This window comes from Canis aureus, chromosome 6 (assembly GCF_053574225.1).
Source record: "Canis aureus isolate CA01 chromosome 6, VMU_Caureus_v.1.0, whole genome shotgun sequence".
NCBI classification, from domain to species: domain Eukaryota; kingdom Metazoa; phylum Chordata; class Mammalia; order Carnivora; family Canidae; genus Canis; species Canis aureus.
In genome coordinates this window covers 23,074,678-23,090,226 of record NC_135616.1, presented here as the reverse complement: position 1 = coordinate 23,090,226, position 15,549 = coordinate 23,074,678, and the positions used below count along the sequence as shown (strand labels likewise).

Genomic DNA, 15,549 nt, shown 5'->3' with positions numbered 1-15,549 from the left:
TATTATAAAAAAAAAAAAAAAGAGGTCTCATTCAAATATGAGAACCAGTTAATATTCCTTTAATTCTAAGTGGCAGGTACAAAGATGTCTGCCATATTAGACACTGGGATTTTCTGTGCTTTAAAATTTTCCCAAATAAAAATAGATAGGAGCTATTTATTATCATGACAGTTGACTGATCACCTAATTATGTAACCAAGGAGAAGAGAGCACAGTTTATGGAATCCTCTCTCTTTAAAATGTCTAGATTAAAAAAAAAAAAGTGTCTAGATATATAGAGTATAAATCTCAGTGACTTTCTCTAATAACACTCAACATGCATGTCCTTAAGAGTTTCACGTTCCTAAGACTACAAAAAATTCAGAGACCCATCAAATCCAAACATCTTGATCTTAAGCTAGAAAACTTATCTACATATCTGGAAAGGTGCCTGAGCCAGACTAATTGGGGTCAAATCCTAGTCCCAACTTTTAGCTAGATGTGACCTTGAGAATGTTAAGAGACTCTCTGTACCTTTCTTTCTTCATCTGTAAAATGCTGGTGACAGTAGGGCTAAACTTCTAAGGGGGTAACCATGAGCAAAGTGCTTAGGACAGTGCCTGGCATCTCCCAAACATCATATATTTCTTAGATAGAAAGAAGAGTTGGAAATTCAGTAAGTTCAATGCAAAACACGTTTACACATCTTAGTCAAAGAAAGGCCAGCTCCAATCAAGTATTCAGCCTAGATGGGAATTCCTAGAGTTCTGTGAATACGGAATTAGACTCTGAACAAGGAGACCAACCACTTTTCAAGTTTTGAGGCCTGTGACTTAATTATCCTAAGAGGAATTACCTGGATGTCTACCAGCCAGGGCTCATGCTAGCTAAAACTTGATTGAAAGTAGCCTCCATGAATCAGGTTGGTGACTGTCGTCCTCAGAGCGAGGTAACTTTAGTTAATTGAGAGAATAACTGTCTTCTGCCAGTGAGTACATAAACCCTTAAGAAGATTTAAAATTAGTTTCTTTAAAGCAAATTAAAGACATGGTTTTAATATTTTTGTATCATACAGAAATTGTGTTGTTACTGTGGATCACTTTTAGGAAAATTAGCCCTATTAACATGACAGCTTTGTAACTCCGATTTAAAATGTGTGATTATGTTACTGATTTGGCCTTATAGCTGTAGACTGGAATATCAATGATTTGTTCGGTAGTGGACTACTGAGGAGGATTTCAGGTTCAGTATATTTATGAGTCACATTTATTGGAATTTTAGAGTATAGGGATCATAAGAAGTGAGGTAATGCATTTGACCTGTTAATTCAGATCACTGAAATACATTGGCAAAAACCAAAATATACTAAATTTATAAATGTATTTTGAGATGTTGACAGTATTTGTTTGCTCTGTAGACTGGACCAAATGTGTTATTTAATGCTTCTTAAAATGGCTATAAAAATTTCTTAGATTTAAAAATAACAATAAACTTGTTAACCAAAAAAAGCTGGGTATTATATTTGAAACTTTTCTAAAATGAACACTAATTGTTTAAAACAAAAGAGTCTCCTGGATAGTCTGTGGTATTCAGAACCACCCTGAAGAACACCCAAAAGCTACATTGACAAAGAGAGTACATCTAAAACATGGATATATGCACATGGCCACCTGGGATGGGTGGGGGCTAGAGAGACCTTTCTTCATACTGTGTCCATCACTTACCCACTTTATGACTTTGAACAGCTACTTAATTCTGGTTAAGCTAAGATTCCGCAGCTGTAATCAGGACATAATGTTATAGATGAAAGGATTAAATGAGATAATGCCTACAAAGGGCCAGCAGTGTGCCTCGTACAGAGTAAGTGATCCACAGACATTAATTATTTCAATGGAATTGTTATCATAGCTTAAAATTTTAGAAGCCATCTATTCTGATTGCTGTGCTTAGACAGGAAAGGTACACCTCAGCTAACAAGACAAAACAACTATTTCAAGAGCGATTTAGGGAATACTCAGCTATCTTTACAACATTGGGTTATTTTTCTTCTCTCTTTGGTTACTCCAAATGGGGTATTTACTATAGGCTGATGAAAGACACCATACCTGAGCTTCAGAACCCTATTTTAGAAACTTCCATACAAAATTGTATCAGAAATATAACTTATGGAAAAAAAAAAGCACAGCCATTGATTTTAGATTTCTCTCATGTTTAGTATTGAAAAATGTAGTCCAATGATTTTGCTTACTTTCTTGGTGCACTATTTGCCATTTTTCTGCCATTCCAGCTGGTTTGTCAATGATGGAGAAACTGAAAGGCCCACTGTTTTGGGGTCCATCCAGATCCTCTGCGGTCACATTCACATACTGCTCGTCATCGCAGATATTTTGCACAGGGTCGACCAGTGTGGGACAATTGTCATTGATGTCTTCCACTGTGATAACAACAGTGCCAGTGATGGTTTTTCTTGGATAACCTTAAAAATAAGAAAGAAAAAATATGTATGTATTGCCTCTATTGCTGACAACAGACATCATTTGAATTCTTTTTCCAGTTTGGAAAGGAGAAGGTCCTAACAAACTGTGGCACTTCCTATCCTAGATACGTTTTAATATTCAGATCAAGTCATGTTTTTTAATCTGCTAAATGAGTAGAAATGTGAAGGTTTGCCCATTGGAGAGACTTGGTTTTCCTACAAGAACAAAATGAAGGTCTTGGATGTTACAAAGTAATATTTAGATACATATATCAGTCAAGAAAAAAGTATATTTAATAACTTACTTTCGGATATTGCCAAAATCTTTGCAGTGTATGTACCATTTTGGACATATCTGGATTCAAAATCAGGAATTTTTACAAGTCTAATTTCAGATGTAACAGAATCCACAGAGATCCAGTTGTCTATATCTTCCAATTTGGCATATCTGTTATAAAATAAACATAAAATTAATTTTCATTTATGGATAAGGTGATAATCTCTCATCATCTACAACTCTTTCAAGCTTAATTAATGGTTCATTATCTGTGTTCTTGTTTTAGGCATTAGTTTGAAATGTCTTTAATTTCTTAAAGCTGTCCTAAAAGTTCCCTCTCTTTACTCTTTCTTGCATATCACACTTTTTGGGAACCTTCCGTGTTTCTATAACATACCCAAGATATATGCCAGGGTGACCGTTTCTTGCCTACAAACCCAGAAAGTTTGCAAGTTGCTCTGTTGTCTAGTCTCCCATTTTAAATCTGGGGTAAACCATTGAAGAGGAATTTAATTACCTAACAACTGGTATATGGAAAATTTATTTGCCACTTTCTTACTTCTAATACTCTTTCAGGAAGTAAGACAGGTGTAGACAGAATAAGACAGTAAGTTTCTTTCTGAACTTTATCTTTCTTGTTTTTTTGCTTTCCCTAGCCAGAATTACTTTGAGGTGAAGCACCCCGCCTCTGCCTCACACTCAACTGGTGGAGAGAAGATGGTCTGGGAGGAAATTTCTCCCTGCCTCTCAGTTGCAGGTACAACTCTAGAAAATTTAATCTCCAGACCTTTGGGGGATTACAATGCTGGGAGGAAAGGAATGAAGTATGGAAATTTCATTATGATTTTTTGAAGACAGGCATTTCAAGTAATTTAAAGTAAGGAAATATTTTCACAACTATCTCTTACTTTACACGGGCTTGTTGTCCAGTGTCTTCGTCAAAAACTTGAAATTTTCCAATTATTTGGCTTTGGCTTGATTTATCCATGCTCTCGCTAACATGAACGGAGACAGTGCTACTTTTAAAATGAATACCTTCTTTCACATTTTTCACCTTTATTTTGAAGGGGATGGATGTAGGCTTATATTTATTCTTGACTGATTTGTGAAAAGCTGCTTTGTTAGTGACAACAATGCTGAAATCAAGATTTTTCACTTCTTCATAATCTACTTCCTAGGAAGACAAAAATCAACGGGAATTCTTTCAAAAGAGAAAACAACTAGAACATACATAGAACATACATACACACTCACATTTAGTTTTAATGTTAGATATAACAGTTTAACATATGGGGAAGAGAGTAGCACTCAGTATTCTAACTCCTATCGATACCAAGAAATTAAAAAGTCTGTCAATTTGGATATTCATAAATGTTAAGGATGATTTAGGGAGTATCCCCAATTTTATTTTTTTAAGTCCAAATTATTTAAAATATATTTTATATATACACACACACAAACATATATATTTAATAATCTGAAGTGATTTTTTTTAACTTTACTGGAAAAAGTTAATGGACATACAATATAATATTCCTTAAAATGTGTTCTATGGGTTTGTTCCAGTGAAAAGGGTCACATGCCTAGTGGTAGCACTGCCAGCTGTTTCCCTAGTATTGACTTATACTGCATATTAGCATACCAAAAAGCTGGCTTCCTGGCTTAACTTTCCTAAACCCAGGGTTTGCAAATGTATTTAAACAAAGAACCTACTTCCCACCCTTTTTTAGCATAATGTCTATTAATATCTGGTTTGCTATTAATTCCATAAAATAATAACCTTCCTCCAAATAATCTGTTCTTTGTGAAACTTATAAAGTACATTTGATATAGTCAGTTTATCACTGAATACATACTTTATCTTCCAAGTTGTCCTTTCTTTTTTAAATATTTTATTTATTTATTCATGAGAGACAGACAGAGAGAGAGAGAGAGATAGGCAGAGGGAGAAGCAAGCTCCCTTTGGGGAGCCTGATGCAGGACTCAATCCCAACCCTGGGATCATAACCTGAGATGAAGGCAGATGCTTAACCACTAAGCCACCCAGGCATCCCAGAAAAAATTCTTTATACAAATCAGTCAATTTATAACATTCTCAATCTGCTGTTGTCACTTTAATGCTAATTTTACTATTTTTTGCTATGCTCCCTTTGGTAGAAATAACTATATCCCTTTTTGTGCTACCATGGTACAGTGAGAATACTTTCAGTACTTCTATGCTATGGTTCATCACTAAGTAACTTTCTCCTGGTGTGTTACTGGCTTTTTGTTGTAAGCATCTAGCAAGGTTGTAACTTCTATGAGTAAGAGGATCCCTTACTTCTATATAAGCAGGCAAATCTATTTGTCTCTGATGCCATTATCCACTTCTTGCATAATAATAAATTGTGTCTTCCCTTTAAACTTGAGGTGATCTTATTCTATATTCCTCTGCTTTACAAAGTGGTAGTCTAAGCGCATATAATAGTCTATTAATGCATGGTGCACATAATTATTATCATGAAAGTTCAGGTTAATATTTCTCTATTCTGTTATATATTTATATTATCATTATTCCTCTTCCTATGTTTAGACTTTACCTACTTTGTCATATTTAAGTTTTTGTAAAAGTTTAGAAACTTCTGGAATCAATTTTTGACTGTATATGACTTAATGGGATAGTATTTTGAAAGCTGTAGCTTTAAAAAAAAAGAAAGCTGTAGCTTTGCATTTTATTTCAAAATCTGATAAGGCAATTCTATCATAAGCCATTTATCTATCTATCTATCTATCTATCTATCTATTTATTTATTTATTTATTTATTTATTTATTTATGATTTTATTTATTTATTCATGAGAGACACAGAGAGAGACAGAAAGAGAGAGGCAGAGACACAGGCAGAGGGAGAAGCAGGCTCCATGCAGGGAGCCCGACATAGGACTAGATCCTGGGTCTCCAGGATCAGGCCCTAGGCTGAAGGCAGCGCTAAATCGCTGAGCCACCAGGCTGCCCTATCATACACCATTTAAAAATACATTGATATTTTTCCTTCTTATAATGTTAGATAAAAATTCATCCTATATTTTTGTTTAAAAAATTCTGTGAGGGTAATACATTTCAAATGTATAAGACCCAGATACTTAATAAGATTATTTTCCTTCCATTGGTTCAATTAAGCACAAGAAGTTAGAACACTATGTTTTATTTATTTTTATTTTTTTTTTAATTTTTATTATTATTTTTTTATTTATGATAGTCACACAGAAAGAGAGAGAGAGAGAGGCAGAGACACAGGCAGAGGGAGAAGCAGGCTCCATGCACCGGGAGCCCGACGTGGGACTCAATCCCGGGTCTCCAGGATTGTGTCCTGGGCCAAAGGCAGGCGCTAAACCACTGCGCCACCCAGGGATCCCAGAACACTATGTTTTAAATGTGATCCTCATACTACTTATATTACAGTCACAAGTGGATTTCTGTTATAAAGGCAAGTTCCTGAGCTCTACCCCATTGGATTTGAGGACAGGGCCCAGGAATCTGCATTTGGGACATGTAACTTTACAAAGCGACTCTTATTTAAGTATGAGGACAACTGGATTCAAGCTTTGTCGAGTTATTACAGCTTTTGTTTTTAGATGCTATTAGTGAGGTCTGGCTTTATGTTAAGTTGATCAAATAAGAGATAGTAAATTGGGGATACTTAGTAGATGCAAGAGGTCATGATGTAAGGATGTTTGTCAGGCACAGGATGCAAGAAAGACAGAAAGTATGCTGAACAATAATGTTGCTGGTATCATGTTTTCAGATCAGGATTCGAGTCCCCTGATCTGAAGTTGGACTGTAGTGTGACCATTTACTAACTACAGAACTTGGGCAAATAGGGAAGTCTGCAATCTCAAATAGTTGTGTAGGTTGAGTATGTAAAGCACTTTTAAGCATTTGACGCTCCAAATACAATCACTTCTTCTTCACCAACTTTTCCCATGCCAATTTTGAACATTAAGTACTTACTTTAATAAGGGTGACGATTCCTTCATTAGTTTGAGTATCAGTTTCTATGTGGAAATAACCCATTTCATTTCCTGATACGAATGTAAAATTTGCTAACCAATTATCAGAGCCAATTTCATCTGCATCGAACACCTTTATGCGTATAACTTCTACATTGGCTTGGTTTTCTTCAACCACCCCTTCATTCTGTAAAACATGAAAACCAGATTTTTATTTTAATGTAGCACAAACAAGTGATATTATTTTTAGTTAGTACTAAAATGTGAGTAAATAGATATGTTTGTTATAAAAATAATAGTTACCATTTCATTTTTGACTACAGGTATATTGTCATTGACATCCAAAATACGAATCTGAACTTGAGCTTGTTTTACTGGTTTATCTGTTATTTGTCCATTGCCGTCTCTTGCTTCCACTGTCAAAGTATAGCTGCTGTGTTCCTGCAAGGCAATGAAAAATATCCGTCTGGGGTGAAAATGAGCCACTCCCAAATCTTCTTTTTAGTTCTCTCGATCATCAAGAGAATGAACCACAGGGTATCTTATTCATAAGTAAGTTTTATGATCTGTTATTCATGTGAAGATGCTGTTTATTTGCTGTCTGAGCATTTCTAGAAGGCCAGGAAGGCCTAGAGAAGTTGTCGGTAGTCAAATTCTTAAATATGTCATTGGTAACATTATCAGGAAATGAGTCTCTCATTAAAATAGTCTGTGCACAAAGAAGTGCCCTTCAAAATGTAGTTTGCTCTATATGGAAGTGATGGGGAAGGAGGAGACTATAGGAATTGGTTCTTTCTTCATTTTCAGCCAGAAATTAAGCAAGAAAAACCTAGTCCCCAAGAAAACTTGGCCAGTGAAGACAAAATGTGGTTGATTTTGTCTAGACATTCTGAGAGAAACAATTCTTAAAGAACCTGTCCTAGAGAATGAGGTCTTACATGCTACTCCAAAGTGAGTCCTTATCTTCCACGTGGTCCCCTTATTATGGCTCCATTCGATATAGTTGGAGTTTAAGAAAAAATGGGGGTCAGCCAGTGCCAATGCATGGGGGTCCTATGTGGGACAGAACTGCTCAGTAATAGGTAACTGAGGCTCTGGAGCCAGTTGCTTGGCTTCCAATTCTGTCTTTGTAACTTATTAGCTGTGTTAGATATACACTTAATCCTTTTGACCCTTGTTTTACTTCTGTGTAAAATGGGGATAATAACTAGATCTGCCTCATATAGTTTTTAGTTGGATTAAATGGATTAATCTATGTAAAAGGCTTCCAGTAGCACTTGGCACATGGTAAATGCCAATAAGTGCCAGACATTGTTTATTATTGGCTAAACTTGCCATACTTCATTAGATAGCAGCTTATAAAAAATCAGGATAATTAAAAATAATACTTTTCCATTCTAATTTTATGTGAAAAGGTAGAGTAGAATATTAGGAATAATAATATTCTTTAATTTTACAGAGATCTTGTTAGCAATGTTGGGCACAATCTTCTCCCTTTCTGGGGAAAATGAAATCATTTTCCTAAGTAATACAAAATATAGTCACTGTACCTAGACCATGACTTATGTTTGATGACAATACAGTGTTAAGATCATCAACATTCTACTGGCATTCTACTGTTAAGACCTTCACATATGTAGCATTTAAAAAGTCTTCTATTTCCTGTTTTCATCCAAAATTTTCCCTTTGAGTTAGAAATTAAAAAGTGAATAGCCTTTTGAGAATAGCCTGCCCAGGAAACCTACTGAGATTTTCCTCCAGTTTGGGATTTACAACAATCTTTTATGAACATTTCTATTATCCTAAGTAGGACTCCTACCTCAGTCTTTGTTCTTCCCTATATATCTGTATTAGCAGTCGAGGAGACTCCTGAAGTTTCATTACAGGAGCACAAATCACAGGACATTGCTTTAGGACACTCTAGGAAACAGAATCCTGATTGGAGAGGCCCTAGAACAGTGCTGTCCTTATGTAATTTTAATTTTTCTAACAGTCAACTTTTGAAGTTAAAAAAAAAAAAGAGGTGATGCTACTAATTTTAAATGAATTTTATTTAACCCATGGTATCTAAAATATTACTGTGTCAACATGCAATCAACAGAATATTACTAAGGTGGTATGTTACATTTTTTATTCATGCTAAATCTCTTCAATCTGGGTGACTTTTTTAGATTTATAGCATGTCTCAATTTGGATGAATCACATTTCAAGTGTTCAATGGCTACGTATGGCTAATGGCTGCCATATTGGACTGCACATCATTAGAAGAGGGCATTTTTAGGAGTTATCCTATACATGAGGAATATAAAAGAAAGCAAGAAAATTAGAAAAGAAATAAAGAGAAAGGAAAAGCTAAAAAGATAGAGTTTAAAAAATAAACAACATAAAACACTAATTTACCTCTCTGTCCAATGTGAAACTGGTTGTATAAATCTCGCCTGTGTCTTTATTTAGGTAGAACACTGGTGGATAAGTAGGCTCCTGAGACACAATTCTGTAGGAAATTTTAGAATTCAGGGTATTGGGCTCATCTGCATCTGTGGCACTGATTTTCATCACAAGGGTATCTGGCATTAGAAACAAATATGTCCAAGATGAAACTCAACTTTAAGCACGGTTATGTAAGTTATTATTCTCTCTATAATTTCAGCCTGTTCCCAAAAGGATTTATTTCAAAGGCTTATCAAAATCAGAGTTTATCAAGACCAAAAACTTTAATTGGATTAGAATGTAAGTGTGAATGGAGTGCAGAAATGGGAAAGATAAGAAGAGGGCAAGGCTGACATTAGTACAGATAAGTCTTAGGGTGAAGTCCTGAACGCTTCCTACAGGAAGGCTACAAATTTCATTTAGAATAGGTCTAATAATCAACACAAAGAAAGAAGAAGGAACAAATACATGCTTATTAAAATACAAACAATTCAGGAGAAGCAATAGCTGTATAATATAAAGCAATAGCTCTATAATATAAAGGTATATTATTATCAAAGAAAAATCTTTCCTGTAAGTCTTCACATAGACCACTGCATTGGACCATGTCATCAATAAGCCTGACTACAGAAATAACGTAAATCAAAGGTCAGCAAAGTACTGCCAGTAGGCCAAAGCCAGCCAGCCACCTATTTCTGATAATATTTTATGGGCACACAGCTACACAATCATTTGTTTATATGTTGTCTATGGTTGCTTTCTAGCAACAAGGCAGGATAGTTGCTATGGAGACCTAACCCGTCACATTGATCTGCCATATTTGTTCTGTAGATAAAAAAAGATATCAGGTAAAGTCTTTTGAACTTATCACAGAAAAAGCAGTTCCAAACCTATAGTGATAAGTTTATTACCATTTGTCCTGCAGGTAGTACTTAACGTCCATCAAGATACAGGATTTAGCGTTCAGTTACACAATGGGGTTTACATGACTAGGGGTACTCATTCATAAAATTAAACAACTCTGACCTGCTGCACTCAGTTCTTCAATAGACCCAGCAAAGACATCCTGTGTGAACACTGGCTCATTGTCATTGATATCAAGAACCTTAATGCGGAGTTCTAATGGTTTCTCGAGGTTGTTTCCTTTTTCATCCAAAGCATAACCAATTAGCTGAAATCATGACATAAATAATAGATTAAATGTAAGCTAAGGTAATTAAATTATCACAATATAAAAGCAAAACAATCATAACTATTACCAAAGAAGAACTGCAAACTAATTAACGTAAAACTGTTCTTACCAGAAAACTTGGTGTTTCTTCTCGATCAAGAATCTTGGTAACATTCAATTCTCCTGTGTCTTTATTAAAGACAAACACACCAAAAGGTGGCTCTGTGATCCCTTTTCCAGTGTATTTGTATGTAATCTTTAGTCCTCTTTCTTCTGCCACATCAGAATGTATCTAACATAAAAATAACAGAAGAATGCCCCACATTAAACTCTCTGTAACACATATTTTTAATGGGAGGGTAGGGAGGACACTCAAGAGAAGATGTGCTGATGTTAGCCAACCTGGATTCAAATCTTATCTCAGCCACTTACTGGCTTTACTAAGAGGTACTTAACCACTCTGTGCCTCAGTGTTCCTATCTGTAAAGTAGAGAACTACTACTGCCTACCTCTTAGGGTTGCTATGAAACAAAGATATCATTAGGGGTATATTTTAGGAGGACAGATTTTAAATTTAGCAACCTGAGGAGGGGCACCTGGCTGGCTTAGTCAGTTAAGCATCAGACTCTTGATTCCGGCTCAAGACATGATCTCAGAGTCATGAGATAAAGCCCAATGTCAGGCTCTGTGATGGGCGTGGAGTCTGCTTGAGATTCTTTTCTTCCTTGATCTTCCTTGATCTCTGTCCCTCCCCACCAAACCTCTCTCTAAAAAAATTTTTTTAAAGTTTATAGTTAGCATATGAGGTAAAAATTGGAGAGTCAAAACCACCTTTATAAATCCATTTGATCATTTGGAAAGTAAGACTAAGGCATCCTTCTACAGAAGGATTAAAAAAGTCAAGCACCTTCCTTGGTTGGAATGCCTCAGGAAATTCATGCATCTAACCCATTTCTACTGTCTTTTGTAGTTGTCATCTTTTTCTATAAACAATTTCATTTTGTGTCTGTAATTCTTCATTAGTAAATGTGTTTTTGTGGCCCCCTATTGGTTCCTTAATTTTCTTCAACAGACCTCATAAAGCCCTCAGGGAGCTGACACTCTACTAAGGGAGCCATACAAGTAAGCAATGTATGGCATGTCACACAGTGGAATGCACTATAACCATGCTGAAACAGGAGTAAAGGGATGGGGTGAGGCAGAAAAGGGAATTCTTTTGGGGGATGACACTTGGACAGAGGCTTGATGCCATGAGATATTGCAAGTATCTATGGAGAGGGGATTCTAGGCACAGGGAGCAGCAAGGGCAAAGAGTGAGGAGCTGGAAAGAGTTTGTGTTGACTTAGGGATGTACGAAATGGGAGATGGGGGGTGATAGGAGCTGATGTTAGGGAGGAGGTCTTGTATAAGAGCTCTTATAGGTCAGAGTAAAGAATATTCCTTCCACTGTAGCAGGACACCATTGAAATAATTTCACTAAAGGGATGAATATGCTTTGATTTGTCTTTTTAAAAGATCACTCTGGCTGCTCTCTGGAGAATGGACTGTGGCAGGGTGAGGGATGGCAAGAGCGAAGCAGGCAGACAAGGCAGGCCAGAGATCACGTTGACCTGGATGATACGGGAGAGAAATGAGCAGATCTGGAATATATTCCGGAGGTAGAACTGATAGTGTCTGCTACATTTTTGAAAAACTGGATAGAATTATAGTGCCATTGACTGAAATGGGTAGAACTGATGGAGGACAGCTTTAGGGGAACAATCAAGGGCTCAGGTTGGCACATGCTAAGTCTGAGGTATATACTAGTAGGATTACCATTGAATTTATCAAAAAATATGACACTTTGAGGGTGAAAGGGAGTTATTAATTATTAGGCCAGGACAATGGGTATAAACCAAGGATATATGGTCATCCTCCCTATTAGATACCAGTTCTTTTCACTTTGAAAATTACTTTTTATATATAGGGTGGTAGGATATGCCATCCTCAAATATGTGACGTTGGGGTAGGATTATTTTGAGCTGAAGGCAATTGAAAAGCAGATTTAAGAAAAGTTCTCTGTGCTTCCCCTATGTGTCTAAAAGCAGGACATAAATTTGACTTCCTTCTCTATCAGGCAGGATAGAATTTAATTTAATTTAATAAAGACTTCCTTCTCTATCAGGCAGGATAGAATTTAATCATCAGAGATAACTTTAGACCCTTAGAGATTGCACCAGGCATCCACAAAACAAACTGTATTAACTAGCCTTTTTCTACCACTGGTTTCCCATATATTTGCCTTCCCACAACCTACCATCTCTCGAGATTCAAGGACCTTTTCCTCCATCTTGGCACTTCTCTAAAAGTTTATTATTGCTTTGCTAAGATGCTTTATAAGCCCCAATTCTACTCAAATCTTTGAGTTATTCATCTCTGTGTATTCCCATATGTTATAGGGGCAATACACACATTAATAAACTTGTTTGGTGTTCTCCTGTGGATCTTTTGTCAGTCCAATTTATAGGGCACCAGTCAGTGAACCTAGGGGAGGTATCAAGAAAAATAGTCTTTGGTCCCCTACGTATGATACCTCTTTTGAGTGTTAAAACCCTCTCTTAAACAAAGACTCAACTGATGCTAGATCCCTAACTCTTAGTTGAATTAAAGCCCCAAATTATATAATACACACAGAATACTGGGAAAGACTCACTAAGTACGTTATATTATTTTCCTTAAATTTAAAAATGAACATAAAAGTCTTCTCCTACTATATCTCAATAATATACATGTATTTCCTATTTCTCTGTAGAAGGTACCTTGGCAATTGGATTCCTTTTGGACAGATCCTCTCCTTCCCGAAGAGCCACAGGGGCGGTGATCCAGGCACGCTTTTGCCGCACTAAGTGTCTGTGTTTAGGAAGCAGAGTATTTCCATTTCTTGCGTTTAAGACCTACAACAATAAAATATTGTCAAAAAATTATTAAGTATCCTAAAACATTAGTATGGTAATCTGTAATTTATTAAAACTTTAAAAATAGTTACGCAAATCTTAAGGTATAAAGTTCATTTTTTTAAAAAGATTTTATTTATGTATTCATTCATGAGAGACACACAGAGAGAGGCAGAGAGATAGACAGAGGGAGGCAGGCTCTCATGGGGAGCCTGGTATGGGACTTGACCCCTGGACTGGGATCACACCCTGAGCCAAGGCAGACACTCAACCGGGGAGCCACTCAGGCATCCCAGATTTCATATTTTTAAACAGATGTCATTTTCAAAGAGGAAATACATACACTCTAACAAACTCCATAGGCATTCAAGAAATTGTCTCTAAACCAGCAGAACAGTATAGTTTTGTTTATCAGTAAGAAAGGACTTCCAAGAGTGAAGAGTTACAAAGGCTTATTAAAGTTTCCAGATGAAGACTCAGGATGGAGTCTACTATGCTAAGCCCTGCATCAATAAATTGGAACATAACTAAATTTCTGTTCTTGGCTCTCCCAGAAAAGGAAGGCCTAGGTCAAGCAGTCAGGCATTGCCTGCTCAGGACCTTATCTTATCTGCCCCGGTTCCAAAGTGACTCTGCTTTAACCAATCAGCAAATACTCAGGGTAATTTCCTATTCTTGCTTTGGTCTATTAAACCCTCTTGCTTTGATCAATTGTTAAAGATTCTATTTGAAAAAAAAAAAAAAGATTTTATTTGCTAGACTGGATGCTTCCCTATTCATTAATCATTGAATAAAGCCAACCAGATCTTTTCAAGACTTGTGATCAGTGGATTTGATTGTTCCTTTAGCAGGCTAGGGTAATAGAGTGACCATACAAATTGGCAAATTAAAAAATAATACAGCATGTAAAAAATTATTTTCTTACTGAAAATGAAGTTTCATTTTTCTGTAGTGATATGTAGGTTAAAAATGAATTATTAAATGTTTTAAAACTAAATCTTAGTAACTAACTTGTGGTATCAATTTAACTAAAACCTAGTGAAACTGTCAGTTAATGGATTTATTGTTTTTTTTTTAAGATTTTTATCTATTTATTTATCCATGATAGACACACAGAGAGAGAAGCAGAGACACAGGAGGAGGGAGAAGCAGGCTCCATGCCAGGAGCCCGACGTGGGACTCGATCCCAGGACCCCAGGATTGCGCCCCGGGCCAAAGGCAGGCGCCAAACCGCTGAGCCACCCAGGGATCCCGGATTTATTGTTTAAAGGATGAGGTAAAGGATTAAATTGTCCATCTTTTGTTTTTAGAACCTCAAGTAGAAAGATTTATTCTATATATTTTCAGTTGGGCTTTAATAAACATTTTATGCAAGGAAAACTTCAATACAGTTGACCTAGTATACCAAGATCAGAAATGATTATTGTGCTAGGTTTATCATCTTACTTATTTTGTTGCTCTATATAGCATGTATTTTTTTCATAATACTGGTTATCACTAGGTCACTGATTTTTTTTTTCTAATTGAAAAATATTTCTAGAACTTAAAAAATTAAATTACACAACAAAACAGCAAAATAACATTATAGTTTATAACGTAAAATATAAAACTTTATTCTACTTTTTGTCTTGTACTTCAGAGTCTTCACTGTTAACTGCTTAATAATCTTGTCTTATGTTCATACACATGTTTAAAGCTCTTTTTCCTATAAAAATAGAATTATCCTATACATCTTATTCTGCCCCTTGATTTTTCACTCACTACCTCATCAGGGACATTTTCATGTACCATAAATTGTTTTATCACTCTATCAATGAACATTTAGATTGTCACAAAATGCTGCATTGAACATCTCTGGATTTATGTTCTATGCACTTGGCTGAGTGGGAATGGCTAGGTCTAAGGGAATGTGCATTTTCAATCTGGGAAGGCATAGTCAAAATGCTGTCCATGAAATTAAGCCTCTGAGTCCAAAAGACAGAAATAATCCCCTTGATTCCTTACCTCCAAATGGAGTCCATTTCCAAAGTAAAAGCAGATCTGGAAAATAAAATTATTTATTTGTTGTTTAATATAATTTATCACTCAATTCAGTTTAAATACTTGTTAATAACTTGCCACCTAAAATAGTATAGACATTAAGAAAAAGTTAACCACCACCATTACTTGAATAAATAAATAAAATCTTTAAAAAAAAAAAAAAAAAGGGCAGCCCGGTGGCTCAGTGGTTTAGCGCTGCCTTCAGCCCAGGGCGTGATCCTGGAGACCTGGGATCGAGTCCCATGTCAGGCTCCC

At 36.0% G+C, this 15,549-nt stretch overlaps 1 protein-coding gene across 1 annotated transcript in view; it reads right to left on the bottom strand.

The window, feature by feature from the left end:
- Positions 1 to 15,549, bottom strand: part of DSG2 (desmoglein 2) — a 48,237-nt gene that overhangs the window by 10,286 nt on the left and 22,402 nt on the right. Inside the window, exons 2-11 of the mRNA XM_077900350.1 lie at positions 15,259 to 15,294; positions 13,120 to 13,254; positions 10,452 to 10,613; positions 10,177 to 10,321; positions 9,121 to 9,287; positions 7,024 to 7,161; positions 6,722 to 6,907; positions 3,641 to 3,906; positions 2,761 to 2,903; positions 2,228 to 2,455 (exon numbers count right to left, since the gene is read on the bottom strand). Coding sequence (XP_077756476.1) covers positions 2,228 to 2,455; positions 2,761 to 2,903; positions 3,641 to 3,906; positions 6,722 to 6,907; positions 7,024 to 7,161; positions 9,121 to 9,287; positions 10,177 to 10,321; positions 10,452 to 10,613; positions 13,120 to 13,254; positions 15,259 to 15,294 — 1,606 coding nt within the window. The remainder of the gene's footprint in view (positions 1 to 2,227; positions 2,456 to 2,760; positions 2,904 to 3,640; positions 3,907 to 6,721; positions 6,908 to 7,023; positions 7,162 to 9,120; positions 9,288 to 10,176; positions 10,322 to 10,451; positions 10,614 to 13,119; positions 13,255 to 15,258; positions 15,295 to 15,549) is intronic.